This window comes from Rhinolophus sinicus, chromosome 8, assembly GCF_057876585.1.
Source record: "Rhinolophus sinicus isolate RSI-liver-muscle chromosome 8, RSI-T2T, whole genome shotgun sequence".
In the NCBI taxonomy this organism is placed as follows: Eukaryota; Metazoa; Chordata; class Mammalia; order Chiroptera; family Rhinolophidae; genus Rhinolophus; species Rhinolophus sinicus.
Window position 1 is genome coordinate 49,149,719 of NC_142508.1, and position 21,880 is coordinate 49,171,598.

The following is a 21,880-nucleotide window of genomic DNA, read 5'->3' on the forward strand; positions in this document are numbered from 1 at the left end:
AATGAGGGGAAAATCAAGGATTTCATTAGAGAAGTGGAATCGCAAAAAGAGCTATTACAATACTAGAAAATATATTATCTGAAATTAAGATAAAATATTGGATAGATTTACCAGACTAAATGCAGCAGAAGAAAAGATAAAAGAAGTGAACAATGAGTCAATGGAAATCATCTAAACTGAAGTATAGACCAGAAAGAAAAGAAGAAAGACTAGAGTGAGAGCAATGTGTGGGCCACATGAAACAATCTAACATGCTATAACTGTAGTCCTAGACAAGGAAAAGAGAGAGAGCTAAGTAAATGAAGAGCGACTCCATCTCCATGTATTGGAAGACTCAATATTGATAAGACAGCAAGTCTCTCCAAACTGAGCCACAGCTTCAAAGAATTCCTCCCACCCAAACCCCAGCAAGCTCTGTGTTGCAGAAATCAACAAGCTGACCATACAATTTACATGGAAAGGCAAAGGACCCAAAGGAGACAAAAGAAACATGAAACGTAAGAATAAAGGTGGAGGACTTATACCTCCCACTCCAAAACTTACTCTAAAGCAACAGTGATCAACGCAGTGTGGACACAGATCAATGGAACAGATGAGGGTCCAGAAATAAACCAATACATTGATGGTCAATTGATTTCTGACAATGGAACCAAGTCATTTCAATGGAAGAAAGAATAATAGTCTTTTCAACAAACTGCTGAGACAAGTGAAATCTCACCTTACACAAAAAGGTAACCCAACGTGGACCAGAGACCTAAATGTATGACCTAAAACCATAAAACTTCTAGGGAAAAAAACACAGGAGAAAATCTTCATGACCTTTGGTTAGGCTAATTTTCTTAGCTATTATCTAGCTACGCATGCTCTATGAAATCTAAAAATTTATAAAATTTGATTTCATCAAAATTAAATACATGTGTGTTTCAAAAGATACCATTAAGAAAATGAAAAGACAAGCCAGACTGGGAGAAAATATTTGCAAATCATCAATCTGATAAAGGACTTGTGTCCAGAATCTATAAAGAACACATAAAACTAACAATAAAAAGACAAATAACACAATTAAAAATGGGGCAAAGAGCTAAATGGACAGTTCACCAAAGTAGATCTATGGCTGCAAATAAGACCATGAAAAATGCTCAACATCATTAGTCATTAGGGAAATGCAAATTAAAACCACGAGATACTTCATATCCACATTGTAATGACTATAATAATAATTTACAAAACAAACAAGTGTTGGTGAGGATGTAGAGACACTGGATCCCTTATACACTGCTGGCAACAATGTAACAATACAGCACTCTGGAAAACTGTTTGGCAGTTTCTTAAAACATTAAGCATAAACTTACCACACAACCCAGCAACTCTATTCCTACACATCTACTTAAGGTAAATGAAAACATGTCCACACAAGGATTTGTATGCAAATGTTCAAGGCAGCAATATTCTTAATAGACAAAAACTGGAAGTGATCCAAATGCCCATCAAATGGTAAATGAATGAAAAAGATGTGGAACAGCCATACATGGGATGCTATCTGGGAACAAGCTACTGATATACATGGTACAACATGGATGAAACTCAAACATGTTTTGCAGAATGAAAGAAGCGAGACACAAAATACTATATATTATATGATTCCATTTATATGCAAGGTCCGAAAAAGGAAAATCTACAGAGACAGAAGGCAGACAGTGGTTGCCAGGGGCTGGGCATGGGAGCAGAGATTGAAATAATGGTTGCACAACACTTTAAATTTACTAAAAACCACTGAATCATTTACAATAGGTGAATTTTATGGTATGCGAGTTAATCTCGAGAGAGCTGTTTTTAAAAAAGGAAGATGCAATAAGAACATTTTTAGTGAAATAAACTGAGAGAATTTGTCATCAGCAGAGCTACAAGAGCTATCAGAAGTTCTTCAGGCTGAAGGGAAACAACCCAAGTGGGAAGCACAAACCTAAGGAACAAATAAAGAGCACCAGAAAAGGAAATACATGGGTAATTAAAAAATAAATTTAAGGACTCCTGACTGTTTAAAGCAACAATAATAGCAATGTATCATGAAGCTAAAGGAAGGAAATAATAAAGCACAGGAGTTAATGGAACAGAAAGAACAGGCGCATTAGAGAAAATCAACAAAGTTGGTTCTTTGAAAAGATTGATAAAATCGATAAACCTCTAAAATAAGAATGATAAACAGAATGAAAACATAAACTGCAATATCAGACATTTAAAGGAGATATCACTACAGATCCTAGAGATATTAAAAGGATAGTGAGAGAAATTATAAACTACTTCATGCCAATAAATTTGACAATTTTTTTTTTATTGGGGAAGGGGAACAGGACTTTATTGGGGAACAGTGTGTACTTCCAGGACTTTTTTCTAAGTCAAGTTGTTGTCCTTTCAATCTTGGTTGTGGAAGGCACAACTCCGCTCCAGATCCAGTTGCCATTGCTAGTTGCAGGGGCGCAGCCCACCATCCCTGCGGGAGTTGAACCGGCAACCTTGTGGTTGAGAGGACGAGCTCCAACCAACTGAGCCATCTGGGAGATCAGTGGCAGCTCAGCTCAAGGTGCCGTGTCCAATCATTAGTTGCAGGGGGTGCTGCCCACCATCCCATGCGGGAGTCGAGGAATCGAACTGGCAACCTTGTGGTTGAGAGCCCGCACGCCAACCAACTGAGCCATCCAGCAGGCAGCTCAGCTCAAGGTGCCATGTTCAATCTTAGTTGCAGGGGGCGCTGCCCATCATCCCTTGCGGGACTCGAGGAGTTGAACCGGCAACCTTGTGGTTGAGAGCCCACTAGCCCATGTCGGAATCGAACTGGGAACCTTCGGAGTCAGAAGCATGGAGCTCCAACCGCCTGAGCCACCTGGCCGGCCCAAATTTGACAATTTTGATAATTTCCTTTAAAAACAAAAAATTACCAAAACTGACATAAGAAACAAAAAGAAAATGATATAAGTATTATAAGATATTTAAGGAAACTGATTCCTTAATTTAAAACCTTCCTGGGAAGGTTCAGTCTAGATGGCTTCAGTGGTGAATTCTACCAAAGGAAAGAATAGTTTCAGCCTTACACAAATGCTCCCACAGAGAGAAGACGAGGAACATGGCCAAACTCCTTTCGGAAGTGAGCATGACCCTGTACAGAGAAGCCTAGCAAGGATGCCACGAGAAAACTATAGACCTGTGTTGCTCAGAACACAGATGCAAAATCCATAACAAAATATTAGCAAATCAAGCCTAGCAAGCAATAAAAAAAAATAATGCATCATGACCAAGACAGTTTCCCCAAAGGATCACGAGGTTAGGGAATTAGAAACATTATAAACTTTAATCAGTGTAACTAACCACAGTAACAGAATAAAGGGAGGAATAAATAAATAATAAATAAATAAAGGGGAAAACTATATGATCACCTCCGTAGATAAAGAAAAACCATTCGATATGATTCAACCCACTCTATAATAAAAACACGCTAAGATACAGTTATCTACGAAACACTACAGGTAACATCGCACTTCATAGTAGAACATTAATGCTTTCCCCAGGACTGAGAATAAGTCAATGATGCCCACCATTACCACTTCCAAACCAGATGTATCAACTCCAAAAATTCTCTTTATCAAAAGACACTGTTTTAAAAAGTGCAACAACAAACTGGGGGGAGCGATTCACAATACAGATTTTCTGACCAAGGTCTTTTATCCTGAATATATAAAGAACACCTAAAGATTAATAATAAAACGACAAAAAAAACACAAAACCCCAATTTAAAAAGGGATAAAAGACTTGAGGAATATCTTTGAATGACCAATAAGCATATGAAGACGTACTCAACATCATTATTCATCAAAGAAATGCAAATTTTAACAACAGGGGGGCAGCGTTACACACCCACCAGGATGACTGAAATTTTCAAAGCCTGACATCGCCCCCTGTTGGCAAGGGCATGGAGCACTGCTGCTCTCACCTGCTGGTGGGCGCACAGAATGGACCACCACTTTGGAAATGGCTTGGTAGTTTCTTATGAAGTTACATACACGACCCTATTACCCAGCAATTCTATCCCTGGGTATTTGCCCCCAGAGAAATGAAAACATACATGTGCAAAAAAGATTGACACGAGAATGTTCCCAGAAGCTTTATTCATAAAGCCAAACGGGGCAACAGCCCAAATGTCCATTAACAGGAAAATGGGTGAACAACAGTGGGATACTTGGTGACAGAAAGGAAATAAGCACTGACACATGAAATATGGATAAATCTCAAAAAATATTATGCTCAGCAAAAGAAGTGAGACACAGAAGAGCACAAACGCTGTGGTTCCATTATATGCGAAGTTTAAGAGCAGGTAAACCGCCTTAGAGGAGTAAAACTCAGGAGAGGCAGCTGCATCTAGCAGGGTGAGTGGAAGGAGGCCTGAGAGAACTGCTGGCATGTAGGAATGTTTTATATCCCGACCTGGGTGTGCGTTACACAGGGGTATTCATCAAAACATAACTGCATCACACACTTAGATCTGTACTTTTCACTTCACGTGCACTTCACTTCAATAAAAGGAAATGAAAACACACCCACCTGAGTGGCTAGAAGGACGAGGCTGACAATACTACGTGTGAGTAGGAGGTGGAGGAACCAGAGCGCTCAGACGGTGCTAGTGAAAGTGTCAACCATGCAACTGCTTTGGAGAACCTTTCGGCTATTCAACCGAAGTGAAACATACGTCCAACCCAGCTAGTATCTAGCAGTGTAGGCACAGAGCCAGCAGAAACGTCTCCAGAAAGATCTGTATGAGAACGCTTGTAGCAGCTTTATTCATAATATCCTCAAACTGGAAACCATCCAAGGTCCTTCAATAGCGGAATGGATAAACGTGGCCTTTCATACAACACAACACGGCAATACAAGAACAAATTACATTTGGTCCAATGCAAGAATAAATCTTAAAATAGTGATGATAAACTAAAAAGCACAAAAGAACACACACTGCCAAGTCTATTTACATAAAGAACACGTAAAACTAACCTATGCCGACAGAAGCCAGACGAGTGCTACCTCTCCGTGTGTGCGGATGTGGGGCATTGATGAGAAAGAGCATGAGAACATTTTGGGGTGACGTGAATGTTCTCTGTCTTCATCCGGGTGGTAATTGTTACACAGATGTACACATAAATTTACATGCATGAGCCGCATACTTAATGTCCATGCATGGGCTGTATACAAATCATACCTCAACTACAATAAAAAAGTCCATGACAACAGTCCCCATTTTACAAACCCCAGTGAATTAATGGCTCTCGGCAATAAGCATCAGTGAGGGCTGACATCACAAACTGAGAGACAATAAGGCATATGTGTCCCTGGTGGAGGAACAGAAACACCACCTCTGAAGTCTCCCTCCCACCAAAACAAAACAAAAACCCTGCATCTTATCAGGCCTCTACATCTAATTACCAATTTTCAGGAAATACAGGGGATAGGACACATGTTAAATGACACCACAGGGATGCCATCCACAAAACCAGACTGCGGGAAAGTCTCCAGGACACACAGCCTGATTTCTTAAACAAACAACAAATGCAAGGAAAAGACCGAGGGGCATTCCTGCATGTGAAGCAACACGAGCAGCATTTTCACCCAAGCTCAAGGTGGGGACATCATTTAGCTCTCCTTCAAACAAACTTAAGAAATGAGGGGACGTTGACAGTGGTGGTGCGGATGGTAATATGTGATATTAAGGGACGCCTGCTCATTACCTCACTGTGATGACCGGGCTGACGACAACTTGGAGGAAAATGTATGTCTACCCTTTAGAGATGCTGAAAAGATGTATCTGGGATTCATCTGAAAATCATCCTGAGGGAGGAGATGTTTCTAGATGAAAAAGAAATGGCTCTGAATTAATAATTGCCAAAGCTAGGCAGTGACACATGGGTATGCATTTCTCTTGTAGATGTCTGAAACATTACATAATTTAAAAAGTTTTAAGACTACGATGAAAAGAGGAGTTGCACTGGGCTATCTCTCTAAGGGCCCTTAAAACTCATATTCTATAATTCTTTACAGGCAAAGAAGTGAGCGAATATTATTTATGAGAAAAATATTAACTCATGTTAAACCAATCCACATTTGGAATGACTGCAGGAGTTCATTTATATTAATACAACTCCCATTTCCCTGTTGCTGAGTAGATAGTAAATCAATGTATATAGAAATGAGAAGCGCAGATAAAAAATGTGGACATGGGGTGCCCTTTCCTATAATTACACTTCTTCCTATGCCGAGTAGGGAGGAAATAAAACCTAATGGCTCAGAATCACTGCATACTAAGCAGTGGTCCAGCAGTGAGAACAAAGCGCTGGAAATCCAGGCCTGTGTGAATCCACAGGGACAAATCCACTGATAGGCTGCCCTCACTGTTCCAGGAGCAGCTATGACCTTGAACAAGTCCTTCAGCTTCTGTCTTCTCACAACATGATATTAATTTGGACTAAATCCCTCGGGTCCCTTCCAAGCTCTAAAATGCAGATTTGCTTGAAACTGTGGCATCCTGTTTCCCACTGGCTTGTAAAGAAATACAGGTAGGCTGCCACCCGTCACCAGGGAAGGCGTGAGTACTGGGAGGAGCGTGGCCGAGTGGACACACTGGATACCACTCAGACTTCCGGGCAGTGTCGATATCCTTGCCCTCCCCACCCCCTACCCCCATCTCCTCACCCATCACAGCCTTTACAGGTGAGTGGCTTGAGTTTAGTGTGGCTGACCTGTGTGCAGACCCGGCCACCACCCCGTCCTGACAACATCCTCACCTTAGCCTCGGCCTTATTCTACTCATCAAGGGCTCACCTGTTACCATGAGCACTTGGACAACAGGGCACAAAACGGCGGAGACCTAACCTGTACAGGACCCAGGTGAGGCCCGCACCCGGGCATGAGAGGAGGGAGGACAGGCCACGTGAGCCATCTGTCCACTCTGGGGGCATGTGGTCCAAGCCAGGCCTCCTCCACTGGCTGAACACGTGGTCCCCGCCCAGGCTTCCCACAGGAGGCTGAAGGAAAGACGGAGCATGCAGTCAGCCAAATGAAGGGTGTGAACTGGTCCTTCGGTCATCAATGCAGACATCTGGCCCCAGCACAGAGATATCTACCCAAGAACTGCCTGCAGCTGGGAAGGCCTCACCATTCTTGGATTCACCCAAATCAGCAAAGGGGGCCGCTGCTGTCCTGAAGCAGATATTTAAAACAACAGCATTCCCCCTCCATGTTGTTCCAACACATCCATAACATACAAATCTTAGCTCTGGGGGATCCTGCCCTAGGCCCTGCATTTCACTAGTGAAAACACTTCTACCTGCTCTGATGTGAGCTGTCATGGCAAGACCAGACAGCAGTTCCCAAATCAGACTCCAGGAAATCTGGGTCCTGCCCAACATTAGATGTGACAGTCTGGGCACCTGTTTTATTCCCCATTTCCCCAAGGTGACCCTGTTGTGCAGCTGGAACTGGAAACCTGGGGCCAGATCCCCACTGGCAGGACCGCCATGCCGAGCAAAAGCAAGGACAGGATTGACTGCAGGTGAGACACTGCGACGAACCCTTAACCAGCTTAAAGCAACGACCCCCGAGGATGAAACCACCACCCATATTGTGGTAATCCTGAACACACAGGAAGGGGTTCTGCTTCTGTTTTCCAGGTGCTCTGGCCAAAAGGTGGCAGAGAGAGGACACTCCGTATTGAAAGAGCGAAGATGGAAACCAGCTGCCCATCTGGCTTCTCGGGCTTGTGAGTGCCCCCTGCCCTAGTGACTCTCACTGTGGATCCAATCGAAGGGCCAGTGGAGCACAGTGTGCTTTGCTTCCCTTCCCCAAACTCAGCCTGCCCCTTGTTACACACGTTGCCTGAAAACACTCTCTCACTTACTTCAACAAGATCTAGTTTCTCGGATCCCAGAAGGACCTCTGTCTGGAGCCACACACCGGTCAGCCAGGGTAGCAGTATGACCTTATGAGATGGTGTCCTGGGCACCAATGGCGCTGGCCTCCACGGAACAACACCCTGGTGGTTCCCCAGCTGCCTGCATGGCAGAGCCCCAGGGAATGGTAGTCTCTGTGGAGGTGCTGGACCCCACGTGGCCAGGTGCCTGGGGCACCCTCCTGCCTCACTCGCTGGCCGCGCCTCTACCCCTGGGCAGGGACCCAGCAGGTCAGCAGAGGAGTGAGCGCCAGCCTCGTGGCCCTGCCCTGATTGAGTGCCCTGCTCCTCAATCCTGAGGAAGTCGGCAGGAGCGAAGTCATCTGAGATAAGAAATCGATCGGGACTCTGGACAGCTCATCCACAGCCAGACTTCATTGTTCAGGGGTGACGCGGGGCAGTTCACCCATCCATCTTCCTCCCGTCCGCTGAGTCGCTGTCACCTCATCCGTCAGCCTCACAGGATGTGACAGCCTGTCACCCCCACTGTTAGCATGTGTTTTGTTCAGCAGGATGACTTGAAGAGCCCAGGCTCTACGACCATTTAAATACCACGGCAGGTTCCTGGTCCCTGCATTCCACTGCTTTCCACAAATTTCTTAAATACAAGCTTAAACAAAACCCCAATATTTCATAATGCTGAAAGAGGGATTTTACTAATACAAATTTCGTAATTCACAAAACTCTGAAGCTCAGGGTTGCAATCTTTTTATCAACCACCACTTCAAATTTGTTCCAATATTCAGCTCTGCAGCAGTTTTGAGAAATCCCACATTAGTGGCAAGAACGAGGAAGGTCTGAGATTTGACCCTCCTTGCGAGCTGCCCTAGCACCTCGTCCCCAGCAACTTGACAGGAGAAAGGAGCATCGTCACGACAGGCAAGGGCCCTCCCTGTTCAACGCCACGCTGGCAGGCTTGGTAGTTAAGGCTCCCATTCACTTCCAGGCCCCTTGGTGGGGCCACTGTGGTGAGGAGGGTGAGTGCCAGGGAGGCCAAACAATTGATACACAAAACCTAGAGCTCTGGCAGCTGGTAGGAAACCCCTGTGGGTTTCTTCCCTGTTGAGTGCTTACTTGTCTAAAATCTGCTCTCATTTTCACAACATCTAAGCTACAAAGGTACGTATTCAACGACGTCAATTCCATCAAGCTTTACACCAGCAAGACCTCTTCAGAGGGTGGAACACCAAGGATGGCAAGTGTGGCTCCCCACACACCAAGGATGAGGTTCTCTGCCATGTTTCCAGTGTCCTCGCCAGGACAGTGACAAGCCCATCCACGCAACACGCCAGCCATGGCCCGGGACCACGAGCACAAGAGGCCGGATCCTGCTGCCTGGTCCTTACAAACATGCACAGACTCAGAGCTTTGCAGAAAGTTTATCGCTTTAAGGGACTCTGGTAATGGATTTGAAGTAAACAATTATGTTGCATTGCATTTATTTACGCTCTGATTTCAGAGGAGTTGATAGAGTAAAACTTTATTAAACAAATAACCACGCCCCTAAGTGGTTTAAGGAAATTTCCCCCATATACCTGCCGTACAAATCCAGACTGTCACGAGACATTTAAATAAAGCAAGTCAGTCTGTAGAAAGGGTTTCAGACCTGCCATCTGCCAGCGGGTCTTCATGGTCCACACAGCCAATGGGGAAGTGAGAGGCCCAAGGGCGCATGCATCACATTGAAGCACAGTGAGAACCATCCCTTCATCCATCCGTTCACTAACACTCTGACCCTCTGCCGCTTTAGGCCCTGGGGACACACTGTGAACTGAAGGGAAACCTGTGCCCTCAGCAGTGATGTTCCAGGGGGAGAAAGGAGATGATTCTGCGTGGCTCAAAGGTCAGAAGTGCTTGATGAACAATGCAGGGTCAGGCCCAGGGAGGGGTGGGGAGGGCTGAAGTGTTGAGGAGAGTGGCCTGGGCCTCGCTGAGTGGTGGGTGGGGAAAGACTTACAGAGAGGTGAGCAAACCGAGGGTAGGCCGAGGGTCAGCAGGGAAGAGCGCCGACTGAGGTGGGCAGGTGTGGTATACGAGCAGGACAGCCAGTGCAGCTGGATGTAAAAAGGTGGGACTGGGAGAGGCGAGGAGGGGACACAGCCTGGCTTAGCCAGGAGAAAGGCCAGCCACACTTCCTTCCCACTCTTTCTTTCTTGTTCCTGGGTCTCTGTGGTTTGGGGAAGTAAAGGCCTGCTCATGTTTCGGTTTGTCCACTGCTGTGCTAGCCTGCAACACATTCCTGCCTGGCCTATGGGGCACTCATGTTGCTCCCGAATGAGGAACTAGGAAATCGGGACTCTGGCAACATTTACTTGAGAAATCCGTCAGCCACTGGGGCTTGGCTGCTGCGTTCCTGATGTGGGCTTTCTGGGGCTCCAAGTCAGGGTGGGGATCTACTCCCCCTCATTTACAGGGAACCTGGAGACTCAGCTCTCCCTCCTTTGCTTCTGTAATCAGCCAGCGCTGGAGTGTGGACTGACGGAAGAATCCACAAGTGCAGCTCTGGCTCAAGGAACCTCAGTGGAGCAGAGTGGGCCGTGGTGGGGGAGCAGCGCACAGTGACCTTCACAAGGACAGGGCTTCCCCACGCGCCGTCCTAGTTCTGGGGAGGCCCTCCCAGTGGACGGAGAATTCGGGGTTCTTGGAGAGCCCACTGCATTCTTGTGCACAAGCCTCCCAGACAGTCAGAGACAGCTAGCTGCCCAAGGTGAGCCTTTTCTCACGTGGCCCTGTGGCTGTCCCCACTTGCCCTTAGCAGTCACTCCCACCAAGCAGCCTGACAGCCTCAGATGCCCACCCTCCACCCCCTGCCAGTCTATTCCTCCCCTCAGGGCAGTGATCCCTGGGCTGCGGGGAGCAAGAATCACAGACTTGGAGGGGCCCTCCGTCAGAGCTCCACCAGGAAGGGGTGTGTGCACGTGGCCTGACCCCTGGGCCAGGAGGCCACACATGGGCCTTTATCCTTGAAGGCAGACAGCGCTTCAGCCTGTGGCCCTGAAAAGCATCTTTAAGCTGTAGACTCTCAGTTCATCTAAAATCATCAAGGGTCCTACAGCTCAAAAATAAAATGCAGCAAGATGAAAGCAGGAGGCTGAAGTAGGAGGGGAGGAAGGCCCAGAGCCCTGCCAGCTAGCCCACGTCCCGGAGCTGCCGGGCTCCCAGGACAGGATCTGAAAGGCTCCAGGGGAGAGCTGCACACCAGGTCACATGTGTCAAGTGGCAAGGTCAGACCCCAGGCTCTTTCTCCTCCAAAGCAGCATCCTTCACGGCTGCAGTGACGGCTGCTCCCACCTCCCTCTCCAAACGGCCACGACCACAAGTCCCATCCCTTGCAACCTGACAGCATCTTGGGAAGGAACAACATACTGAAAAGGAGGACAAGCAGGGAAACTAATGAACAGCCCCCAGAAGGCCCATTCACTCCAGAACAACTGAAAGCCAGTGTGGTTGGCTAAAGAATGGCTCCAAAGTGTCCACGATCTCATCCCCAGGGTACCTCATGTGGCAAAGGGGACTTCGCAGATGCAATTAAGACCTTGAGACGGGGAGGTTGCCCTGGATATCTGGGTGGGCCCAGTGTGATCATGGGGACCTTCAGAGGGGGTGACAGAGGGACGTGACCACAGATGCAGAGACTGACGTGATGTAGCTACAAGGCAAGGACTGAGGCACCTCAAGAAACTGGAAGAGGCAGGAAGAGATTCTTCCCTGGAGCATCCGGACAGAATCAGCCCTGCAGACCCCTTGGCTTTAGATCCCTGAGACTCATTTTGGACTTCTGACTCCCGCACTATGAGAGAATAAACTTGGGCTCTTTTAAGCTCCCAGTTTGGGATCATTTGTTACAGCAGCAACAGGACACTTGTCCAGTTGGCAAAGTCTACACACCAGAGGAAGGGGCCTGGCCCGCAGGGGCACAATCTGCCCACGCCGAAGGCCCAACCCCAACTTACCAGCTGGGCATTGAACTCCGGCAGCATCACGCAGGTGGCTCCCACCCAGAGTGGACAGAGCAGCTTGTTGACCACGCCGTGGACATGGTGCAGCGGGAGGACATGAAGGATCACGTCATCTTTAGACCACGCCCACTTGTGGACCAGCCCCGTCACCTGTAGGACGACAGCACAGCCTCAGACGGGGGGAGGGGGAAGCCACCACGCACAAGGGGGAGCTAAGAGGAGGCCTCCCAGCTGAGAGGAAGAGGAGGGGAAGTGGGGGAGGAAGGCTGGTTCTTTGTTGCCCCATCCTTAAGGGCACCTACAGGAGATGGTAACAAAATGACGAGGCTCTGACTGAGGGTCTGGTTGACCTGCTTACCCCCACGTTGGAGAACAGAGCCATAGTCATGGGCGTTAGCCAATCTGCACGGGTCTTTGATTTGGGGTCCTATGACCTCTGCAAACACTCTTCACGACATCCCCTCAGGTGGTCAGAGGTGCGATTTTGGCTCTGACAGGCCCTGGGATTTGGGGCCTCACCAGACGCCAATGTTAAGTCCAGCCTCCCAACCTCCACTGTCTGTCTGAGCTCCTTAAGATTCAGGTACCATCCTCACCCCAGTTCAGCCGTGAAGAAACCCAAAGCTGGGTGTTCTGGGCATATCCTCAGCTTTTACTGAGAAGCACGTGAGACTCGCCCATTTGAATCCCCTGAAGTCAGTCAGCCCGCATACCTCAGTGACCGCTGTGCGCAAACACGAGATGCTCAATCCCCTTAGAAACACAGGTCAAGAGACAGTCTCTCCAGATGAAAAGTATGTCTCCTCTACGAGGCAGAGGGACCATATCCATCGCGCTTCCTTGAAGCCAGCCAGGACTCAGTTTACCACTGACTCATGGGACTGAGCTAGCCTAAGACTCGATGGCACTGGCCTTCCTCTGTGGTTTGTTGGAGCCTCTGTTTTATTTTATTGCTCCTACTGTTTGAAAGTCTTTATTGTGTACCGAATAGTTTTTGAAAGGAAGAAGGGTACAAAGCACAGGTAAATAACATGGCTGGGGAGTTTTGCAAAGATGGCAACTAAGACGAGAGATCACAAAAATAATACCAAGACATGGGCACACATGAGTTCCTGCTTTCAAGTTTCCCCAATAAGCCCCCATTTTAGGTGCTGCTCACACATCCTGATAGCTGCTTTATGGCTGGTCTCTGAAGATCACCTCAGCATCCTGTCTAGTGGCCCAATCTGCCCTGCATGTGCCACACAGCCCCGGGGAAGGACCGCGATGGGCTTGTAAAGCCCTCTGCACTTGAGAGTTGCATCCCGCCAGTCCTTTCCCAGGAGCCATCCTACATGGTTTGGTGGGACTGCCGGTCACGTGGCACCACGACTCTATGGCCGCATGTTTCAGGTGGGGTTGGTAGGATGGTGACAGCTGTGAACGGCCCTATGGAAAAGTAAACGAACACCGACCACCCCCAGAGGCCACGTTATAACGACTGCCATAACTGCCTGACAGGGACATAGCAGACCCCTGTCCGCAGTGGTGGCCTGAGCGGGCACTCACCACAGCCCTGATGTTGTCGTGGGTGCTCAGGACGCCCTTGGGCCTCCCCGTGGTCCCGCTGGTGTAGATGATCATGGCTCCTCGGTCTCTCCAGTCCCGCTCCGGCACCTCCCCCTCCCTGGGCTCCTCGGCCACCCCATCGTAGACTGCAGGTGGGAGAGGCAGGAGGGGGACCCCCAGCTTCCTGACTACTGGGCCCAGGAGCTCCACATACTCCTGGCCGGCGAGGACGAGGCAGCTCCGGGAGTCCTGGATGAAGTACTCCAGGTCAGCCTGGGGGTGCTTCCGGTAGAGGGGCACGGCGACGCCACCGCTCATCCACGAGGCCCACTGTGCCACCACGTAGGAGACGTCGTTGGAGCACATAAAGGAGATCCTCTCCTCTCGGAGGTCCCGGCTGGCACACTCGCGGAGCCTGCAGATCTCCCGGGACAGGCAGAGGCTGCGGTGATAAAGGTCCTTGTACGTGTGCTGGCCGTGTTGGTCAATGAGGGCAACTCTGTCCCCAAAGGCCAGGGCACGGGTAAACACTGGGGCACTCCTGTCAGAGCGGGCTGCCGGCGCCACGTGCAGAGCGCGACTTGCTCCATGTCTCAGGGGAGCCAGCCGCTGGGAGGCCACTGCCCAGACCAGGTGCCGGAAGGACGTCACTATGCAGGGCTGCATCGCAGTGACAGATGTCAACTCGGTCTCCCTGGGGCGGGGCTGGAAGAGGAAGAGAGGGCACCATGTTACTGCACCTGACCTTGTCCTAAGTCTCCCAAAGAAGATATAAAATACCCAACCAGATTAAGTAGGCCTAACTTTCTCCATCGTAGGGTAACATCCCAAAAAGGAAATGCTGACTCTTGTAATATACCACCTTTGGAACTTAAATGTTCTACATGTCAGCTTTTTATTTAATTTCATTATTTTAAGGATTTCAAAAGCACATAAGATTCTAAAACAAAGAACTAAATTAGGTAAAAGTGAGAAGCACCTAGAATTCAGTGCACTTGTGGAGAAGGGGAAAGATCTCCCACCTCTCCTCTGGTCCTTTTGGTTGGCCGAATAATCAAATCAACAAGATACATATTGACAAGAGAGAATCAAATTTAATTTTGTGCACACGGGAGCCCCATATACATGAGTCAGAGACCCTACATACATGAGAGGTTCAAAGACGGAAAGGGAAAATGAGGTCCATATGACATTCTGAGCCAGGGATGAGGTAAGTCACCGTGGGGCTTCAGAGCGGAGGAAGGTCATTTTCAGGATGACAAAAAGAGCATAATTAGAAGTTTGTCCTGCCATACTGATAGGTCAAAAAAGGTTATCTCTGATAGTCTCTTATTGTGAGCAAGGTTCCTAATTCAAATTCTTCTAGATAAAGGGGGGCGGGAGGCACTGAAGTTTCTCTTGAGCCCCCAGCGTCTCGGCTGCCTTTAGCTCAGAATAATCCGCACGCCACGGAGGCACATCTTGGGGCGGCTTGTTCCGAATCCCCACACACTTAAGGTAAATTCTAAATAACGGTTTTTAAAAATCTGAGCCTGGGAAAGAACTAGCCAAGAGGGTAAGTGCTAACGGCCACGAAGCCAATGTGTTCTCTCCATCGGCGGGTGAGGCATGGAGACCCAGAGTCCACAAAGACTCAGGGCTCACTCTTGCTTGCGAACACCCCAAACAGCAGACATTTGGGTGATGTGCAAGGTCTTAAAGAAAGTTTGAGTGTCTGAAGAGTGTCAATCATTGTGTTTCTTAAGCTGAAACATAATTCTTCCCTCTCTCCCTCAAAACAGAACTACTAACTAATGACCAAAATGGTGAGCAAGAAGTGAGAGCTCGTTGGGAGGGGCTGTGAACAGCTGACTTTCAGCTAGAAATCTTCAGCGTCTGGAGAGAAGACAGGCCTGGAAAGGGCACCAGGGAGCCTCCAGCTGGGCAATCCAAAGTGCCCGCCTTCAATAGCTGCTCTGACTCTGAGCCCATGTCCTGCGCTAGGACACTGCCCCATGGGGACGGTCCTGTGAGTGAGCACACACTTTCCAAATTGCTTTCGCATCAATGGTAGTTTACAACTGAAGTTTAGCTCAAGTTAGAGATCAGAAGCCCACCTGCTACCCTAGACTCCTTCCTAGCAGCATAATTGAAAACGGGTCCTTCCCAGAGCCCCTGTGGCCTTTTAAGGTCAACAACCGTTTGCCCTGGTTTGAAATCCCCAATTTCACAGCTCCGCCAGGAAGCGCTCCTCCCCACTGTCGCCTCTGGAGCCTAGAAGGGTCTCTGAGCCTCCCTCCTTGAGCACCTTCTGGCCTCTGCCCTGCTCTCAGCTGCGACTGTGACTCTGGGTCAGAGCAGCATCTGGGACCAGGAGCTGAGGGGTGGACCCACTACCTGAGTTGCTCCTGAAGGGTTTTTAAGGGGTATATTGTGGACAATCATAACGCACTTAACATATTGGGCCGTGTTCTCATCTTATAATTTCACCTTCAGTCACCCTGTTCAGGTAAACAAGGCAGCTGCTTTGGACCCTATTTTATACCGGAGAAAACTCAAAGTTGCTCAGCTCCTAACTCAGAGACAGGAGCCCACAGAGCCTTCCCACCAGTCACCCACCCCAAAGCCCATAGCTACTTTAGCCATAACAAAATGCCCGGATGAAGATTTTGCAGTGGATGGAAGGCAACTCCAGCTATTCCCACAGTGGGGGGGTAGGGGAGAGACACTTCTGAATGCCAGGGGTTGAGAGGATGCCTGCCAGTGAGCCATCCTTTTTTAGAGTAAAAGCGATAAATCTCACCTCCCTTCAGACAGGTCCCTCCCCCCACCCACCAAAACAAAGGTCAGAGATCACACAGCAGGTGGCCCTGCCCAGCAGGAGGTGGCCCAGGCTGCCCCCAGGCTGCTAGTGCCTCCAGACAGGAGCTCCCTCTGCGCCTTCCACACCTTGCCCACCTTGCCCACGTCCTGCTCTGTGGGATCTTTTTCTCCCGCATTCAATGTGTTCTCCCTGACAAAGCCTTCCCTTTCTTTCTTTAACTTGCTGTAGGGGGAAAACGAATGTGCCATTGTTTGTTACCTGTACTAAACAGTTTTGTTCTCTGTTCTGAATTTAAAAAACAGATTATACACAACACTTTATAATTACCTAAGAAAACACACAAATTCCACAACAAAAATGGCCGTAGCCGAGATGCTTCGTACTGAGATCCTCAACGTGTGGGCTGGTCTGTGCCTTTAGTCTCCTCGGCCGGCTTCTCCTGCAGCCAGGAGCTCCTGGTAGACAGTCAGTCGCCCAGCTTGGCCAACAGGTGAACAGCTCCAGCCTCCAGGCCAGGAGGGAGGAACCCGACACCTCAGAGACACGGGGGGGGGGGGGGGGGGGGGGCTTTGGGTGAACCCCTCTCAGCCCTGGCCGGCTGCTCCCAGGTCCTACGCAAATATTTCTTACGGCTCCGCGGCCTTTACCCAAGTTCAGTTGCAAATACACTTGCCCACATTGTTCCCAGAAGAAAGAGGCCATCTATCAAAAGCCAGACAAGTGTCCTAGGAACTTCTCCATGCTTTCCCTGTGCTTTGCCCTCTACACATGGTTCAGAGGCGGGTTTGCGGCTAGTTTTATACCCTGGATTTCTGTTACTGTAAAGAAACCTGACATATTATAAGAAAACAGCTGGGCTCGACCAAAGAAAACAAGAAACATGATAAACACGTGAGATCGGCCAGTTTCAGAAAGAGCAAGCCAGTGAAAAGCAAACCAGGGCAGCTTTAACGTGTTTCCTTTTCTCACTTCTAGCAAATTCTTCTCTATTTGCTTTGGCTGGGGGGATGGGGACAGAGGGACTAAAACAAAAAGAACCTGCAAACAGAAAACAGAAAAACTACTCTGTGGTTATTTCTGGGTTATGGCAAAGGCCAGTTTCTCGCTGGTGAGAGCATAGGAGACTTGTTCCAGGGGTGCCAGCTGGAAGTGACAGCAGTTCTAGGCGCTAGGAAGCAGAGCAGTCAGGCAGCTGGGTGCAGCTCATAGACACAGACAGATGGATGGACCAATGAGCTCGAGGCGACTGCTTCTTCTACTCCTCTCCCCAGGAAGCATCAGAAGGGTGTTAGATGCAACGCCACAACCGCAGTCACCAAAATCAACATGACTCTCCTTTCCTCAAGGCCTCCCCTGAGGTCTTAGAGAACATACAGTACCTCTCATCTCTGCCTGGTTCCCGCGGGGTGGGGGGGCCCAGGAGCTGCTTCATGCTGGGGCGGGGGCAGTCAGCTTGAGATGGAAAACTGGAAAACAGGGCTGCACCACCTTCCCTCCGTAGCCCGAGGCGTTGGTGAAAGGTTAGGAGGGTGGCCATAACTTCACTGTGGGTGGAGGATGAATGCAGCCAACAGACAGTCACAGCAGCAACTCCAAAGGAAACAAGAGGCCACAAAACAACAGGCGAAGCAGTGATCCAAACCAGGCCTGGCTGGTCCCATGCCTCTGCCACACTCTAAGTGGTAAGAAGAGTCTGTGATGGGGAACTGCCCTGAGAGAAGGCATCACCCACTATTAACCCCACAGCGTCTCACAGGCCACCCAGCAGGGCTGTCCAGTCTAGATGAGGCCCAGCGCACCCCACCCACTCAGCCATCCCAAAGGGTACTTCGCAATCACTTCAAAGTGAGAAATGAAAATAGGAAATGTGACCCCTTTGTTCCACGGTTGTATTTTAACATGTATCTTAGGGAAATAATCAGAGATGAACATGAAGGTGCACATACGGGACATTCGCTGCAGTGTTATTTATGATACTGAGAAACGGCAACTAAACCAAGTGGAGCAGGTCTGAGGAAATCAGGGCACACATATGCGGGGTGTTGGGGCCACAGCCCGACTGGGGGTAGCATAAGCAGACAGGGAGAGGCTCTCGCAATACCGCCAAAGGAAAAAAGATAGTCAGAGTTAAAAAGAAGACTCGAGGTAAACACCCAGATGTTCACAAAGTTACTCAGCTGCAGGTGCTTTCTGTTTTCTTCACAGTGCTTCTCAATTTTCTCCCACTTTTCTACAATGAGCATGTATGGCTTTTGTAATCAGAGTTCAAAGGTCTACTAAACGTCATTTATTTTTTTAAAATGGAGATGCTTCAACTTCAGCATTAATATATTTTCTTTTATACAAAAAAGAACCAAAAATACCCAAAAAATGTGCTCTGGATGGTAGATCTACAACGTATTTGTAACTGTCCATCGCTCTTTAATTTCTCAAAATGATAGAGGAGAAATAAAAATGAGATAACAGCATTCTTTTTTTAATTAATAAGCTACTGGTTCATAAAAGGTCTATGCAGACAATAAAAAAGCTCTGACAAAAGCGGTTCAAATGCGTGCTGTGTGCCAGTCAGGCCACGTATCTGCGGCAGCAGAGACCTGGGTACCAGCCATGCCCTTCCCACATCTCCTGCCACCAAGTCTCTGAGCGTCTGGGAGGTGGCAATACCTAGTAAGGCTCTGCATGGGGACAGGTGTGAGCAGACTGACAGTTCCTACCTCTTGAGCAGAGGGCTCCTGCAGGCAGGCCCTTCTGCAACGGGCAGTACAGCTCGAGCTCAGGGTGAGAAGGAGCCAGCCAAGCAAACGTGTAGGAAAGGAGGCTCAGATGGCGATTGTAACTGTGCTCATACTAGGTGTTTGTGGAGCAGATGCTGAGAAGTGGCCCTGCATGGTGCTCACCACGCAGCCTCACAACAAAAATCACTTTCAATTTGGTAACTATTGCCAGAATCGTCTCTAGAGAGGATGCACTAATTTATTCTCCTACCAAACACATAGGAGCATGAGGCCACCACCCCTTCAAAATAGCTTTTATGTCCCTCAGGAATGTGGCCCTGAAACTACTCCACCATCAATTCTTTGAATACAGAGCTGAAATATTCAAGGTCATGGGGATCAGGACCCTGCTTTGAACAAGAAAAAAATCTGTTCAGGGCAGATGCCTGTGTCCTGGATGCCTCCAGGTCCAGAAAGACCAACAGCTCTCTCAGGAAGAGAGCCCCCACCTTCCAATCACGGGGACTCCTATGGTCATGAAGCTCCCCATCACCTGCAGCACAGCTGTCAAGTAAATGCAATTCAGCCATGGGTTTTCTCTGTTTCAATTAACCAACTTTGTAAAATTGCTCTCAGCACCCTAATCAACCTGAGACAACCAATGTCACCATGCATCGATGTGAAAGCTGCAGAAACCTGCATTCCGGTGAACCAGAATGACACATTGCTCTGATTCCTCCAGGAGGCAGGTGCCCAGCCAGGGACCCAGCAGAGACCACGCGTGTTCTAATCATCCAAATTCTCGAGTCAGCCCACCAAGGCACATGGACCTCTTGGAACCATCACCGAACGCCAGGAAGTTCACATCTTTTGGTTAAGATGTCAGATTTTAGAGTCAACAAATTCAGACTGGAACATTCTCCTTTAGTCCTACTTTTCTTCACCTGTCTATGCCTTCATTTTTCCATCTATAGTTAAGGTCATAACAAGACAAGGGTTCTGCGAGAATGATCTGGCACATGGATGAAAGGGAAGCAAATGGCCGTGCCATTCTCAGCACGGTGCTCGCCATGGAGTTGAACGACAAAAATTACTTGATAAGAATGATACTTGCATTCAAATGAAGGTGGCTGGTTTCAAAATGAATAAATGGCACCTGATTGATTACCATCACTCTGACCCCCTCACCCCTAGACCCCGAATTTAAAGCAGACTCCAGAACTTCCTGTTGTCTGCTGCCCGATGAAAGTGTGGGGTGAGAGAAGTACACTGCACTCTCCGCGTGGTGGAGGACATTCGTTTCAACACAATGCCTGCGGTTTGGGGGGTTGTTCTCAAAGTTATATTTTTAAGTAACAGACATTCACATTGCATTCATGAGTACTACATTCAAATCAAAAAACCAAAAGGGAAAAAACGCATACTTACACCCCTATCCATATTAGGAAGTAAAATAGTATTTTAAAAAATGCCACCTGGAGGGACGAAGGTTACTATCCCAGACCTACAATTTAATCCACCAATTCAGTCTGTCCTGAAAAGGGGTTCTGGGACATGGGGTGAGAGCAAGGAAGCCTTCTTTTACAAGTCACAGCAGGGACTGTGGGAAGATCACTAGACTGTCATGTTTCACTGCAGGTACCTCCCAGGGCCCCCGGGAGCACACTGGTAACACCTGTGTTCCTGGGCCCAGCATTGGTGCCCCTTATCTAAGCCCCAACTATAAACATCTCCCCTCAGGGCTGAGAATCAACAGCTCCCCAAACACGTGACTCCTGTTCCCACTTCTTAAGTTCTCATCCTTTTCCTTTTTGGCAAATTCCTAATCATCCTTCAACGCCGGGCTCAATATCACCTCCTCTTTAGTCTTCCCTCTCTCCAGAAAGTTGCCTGCTCACAGGGCCTTCAAAACATCTGGCACTTACATATTACCATGTTTGTTTACAGATGAACCTGCCCACAGGAGCTAAGCCGGCTTTGAATCTGCACCCTACGCACCGAACGCACCGCACAGAGCAAAGAAACAATAAAACGAATGTGGGGGTGTGTGTGTGCAGGTACTTCAAGCATAATTTCTGCAGGCTCAAAGAAAACAAGAATGGATTTTAGACACAACAAATCAAGTTTCCCTCTAACGATGGCTGAACGTGGACTAGGCTAATTCCAACATCCTTCCGGAACTGCTGCGTGGGGAGGGACCCTGACCCCGCGAAAGGCAGGGTCCTTCCACGTGACACCGGCAACTGTGATCAGGAAGAGGACAACCTGCTAGGTCGCAGGAGGAAGGGGGCGGGGCCGGGACGCCGAGCCAGTAGCCCCAGCAGCCGCGGGCCGGGCCGGACACCTGTGGGACTGGGGGGAACCGGAGAAGGTACAGGGGCGGCGGGGCGGCGGGCTCTACCTCCGCAGGCGCTGGCTCCCGCTCCTCCTCCTGCCGGGTCGCAACCGGAACCGCGGTTGCGGGCGCACCGCATGTCCGGCGCCCAAGCGCGTCCCCTGGCTCGGCGCGTCCGTTGCCCAAGCGCGTTCCCCGGCGCGGCGCGGCGCCGCAGCAGCGAGTTCCGGGCGCGAACGTTCCCCCCGGTTGCCCCGCGTGCGGCCCCCGAGCTCCCAGAATGAGGCCTGCGGATAGAGAGGTGTTTACTTTTAATCTCAATTAAATATCCGGACTGAGCAGCGTAGCTCTAGACCAGAGCGTCTCAAAAATTAGCATTTTCAGCGGGCAGGTTACAACGCATCTTGGCCACCAGCCCTCCCTGGGATTGGGGTAGCCTGTGGGTCAACCGGCTCTTCTGGCATCTTAGGGGACTTGCAACGGGGATACTGACACTAAACTAGGTTGACAGATGTTTTAACTTTCTCTACAACA

General features: G+C 48.9%; 1 protein-coding gene across 3 annotated transcripts in view; it reads right to left on the reverse strand.

Moving 5' to 3' along the window:
- Positions 1 to 21,556, reverse strand: part of ACSF3 (acyl-CoA synthetase family member 3) — a 69,105-nt gene extending 47,549 nt beyond the window's left edge. Inside the window, exons 1-3 of one of the 3 annotated variants that reach the window (XM_019742690.3) lie at positions 21,387 to 21,482; positions 13,495 to 14,199; positions 11,941 to 12,096 (exon numbers count right to left, since the gene is read on the reverse strand). In XM_019742690.3, coding sequence (XP_019598249.3) covers positions 11,941 to 12,096; positions 13,495 to 14,160 — 822 coding nt within the window. In that variant the 5' untranslated portion in view covers positions 14,161 to 14,199; positions 21,387 to 21,482. Of the gene's footprint in view, positions 1 to 11,940; positions 12,097 to 13,494; positions 14,200 to 16,624; positions 16,845 to 21,386 lie in introns of those variants that run through there. The other 2 variants (XM_019742691.3, XM_019742689.3) reach the window with 2 other exon arrangements.
- Positions 21,557 to 21,880: the final 324 nt, after the last annotated feature.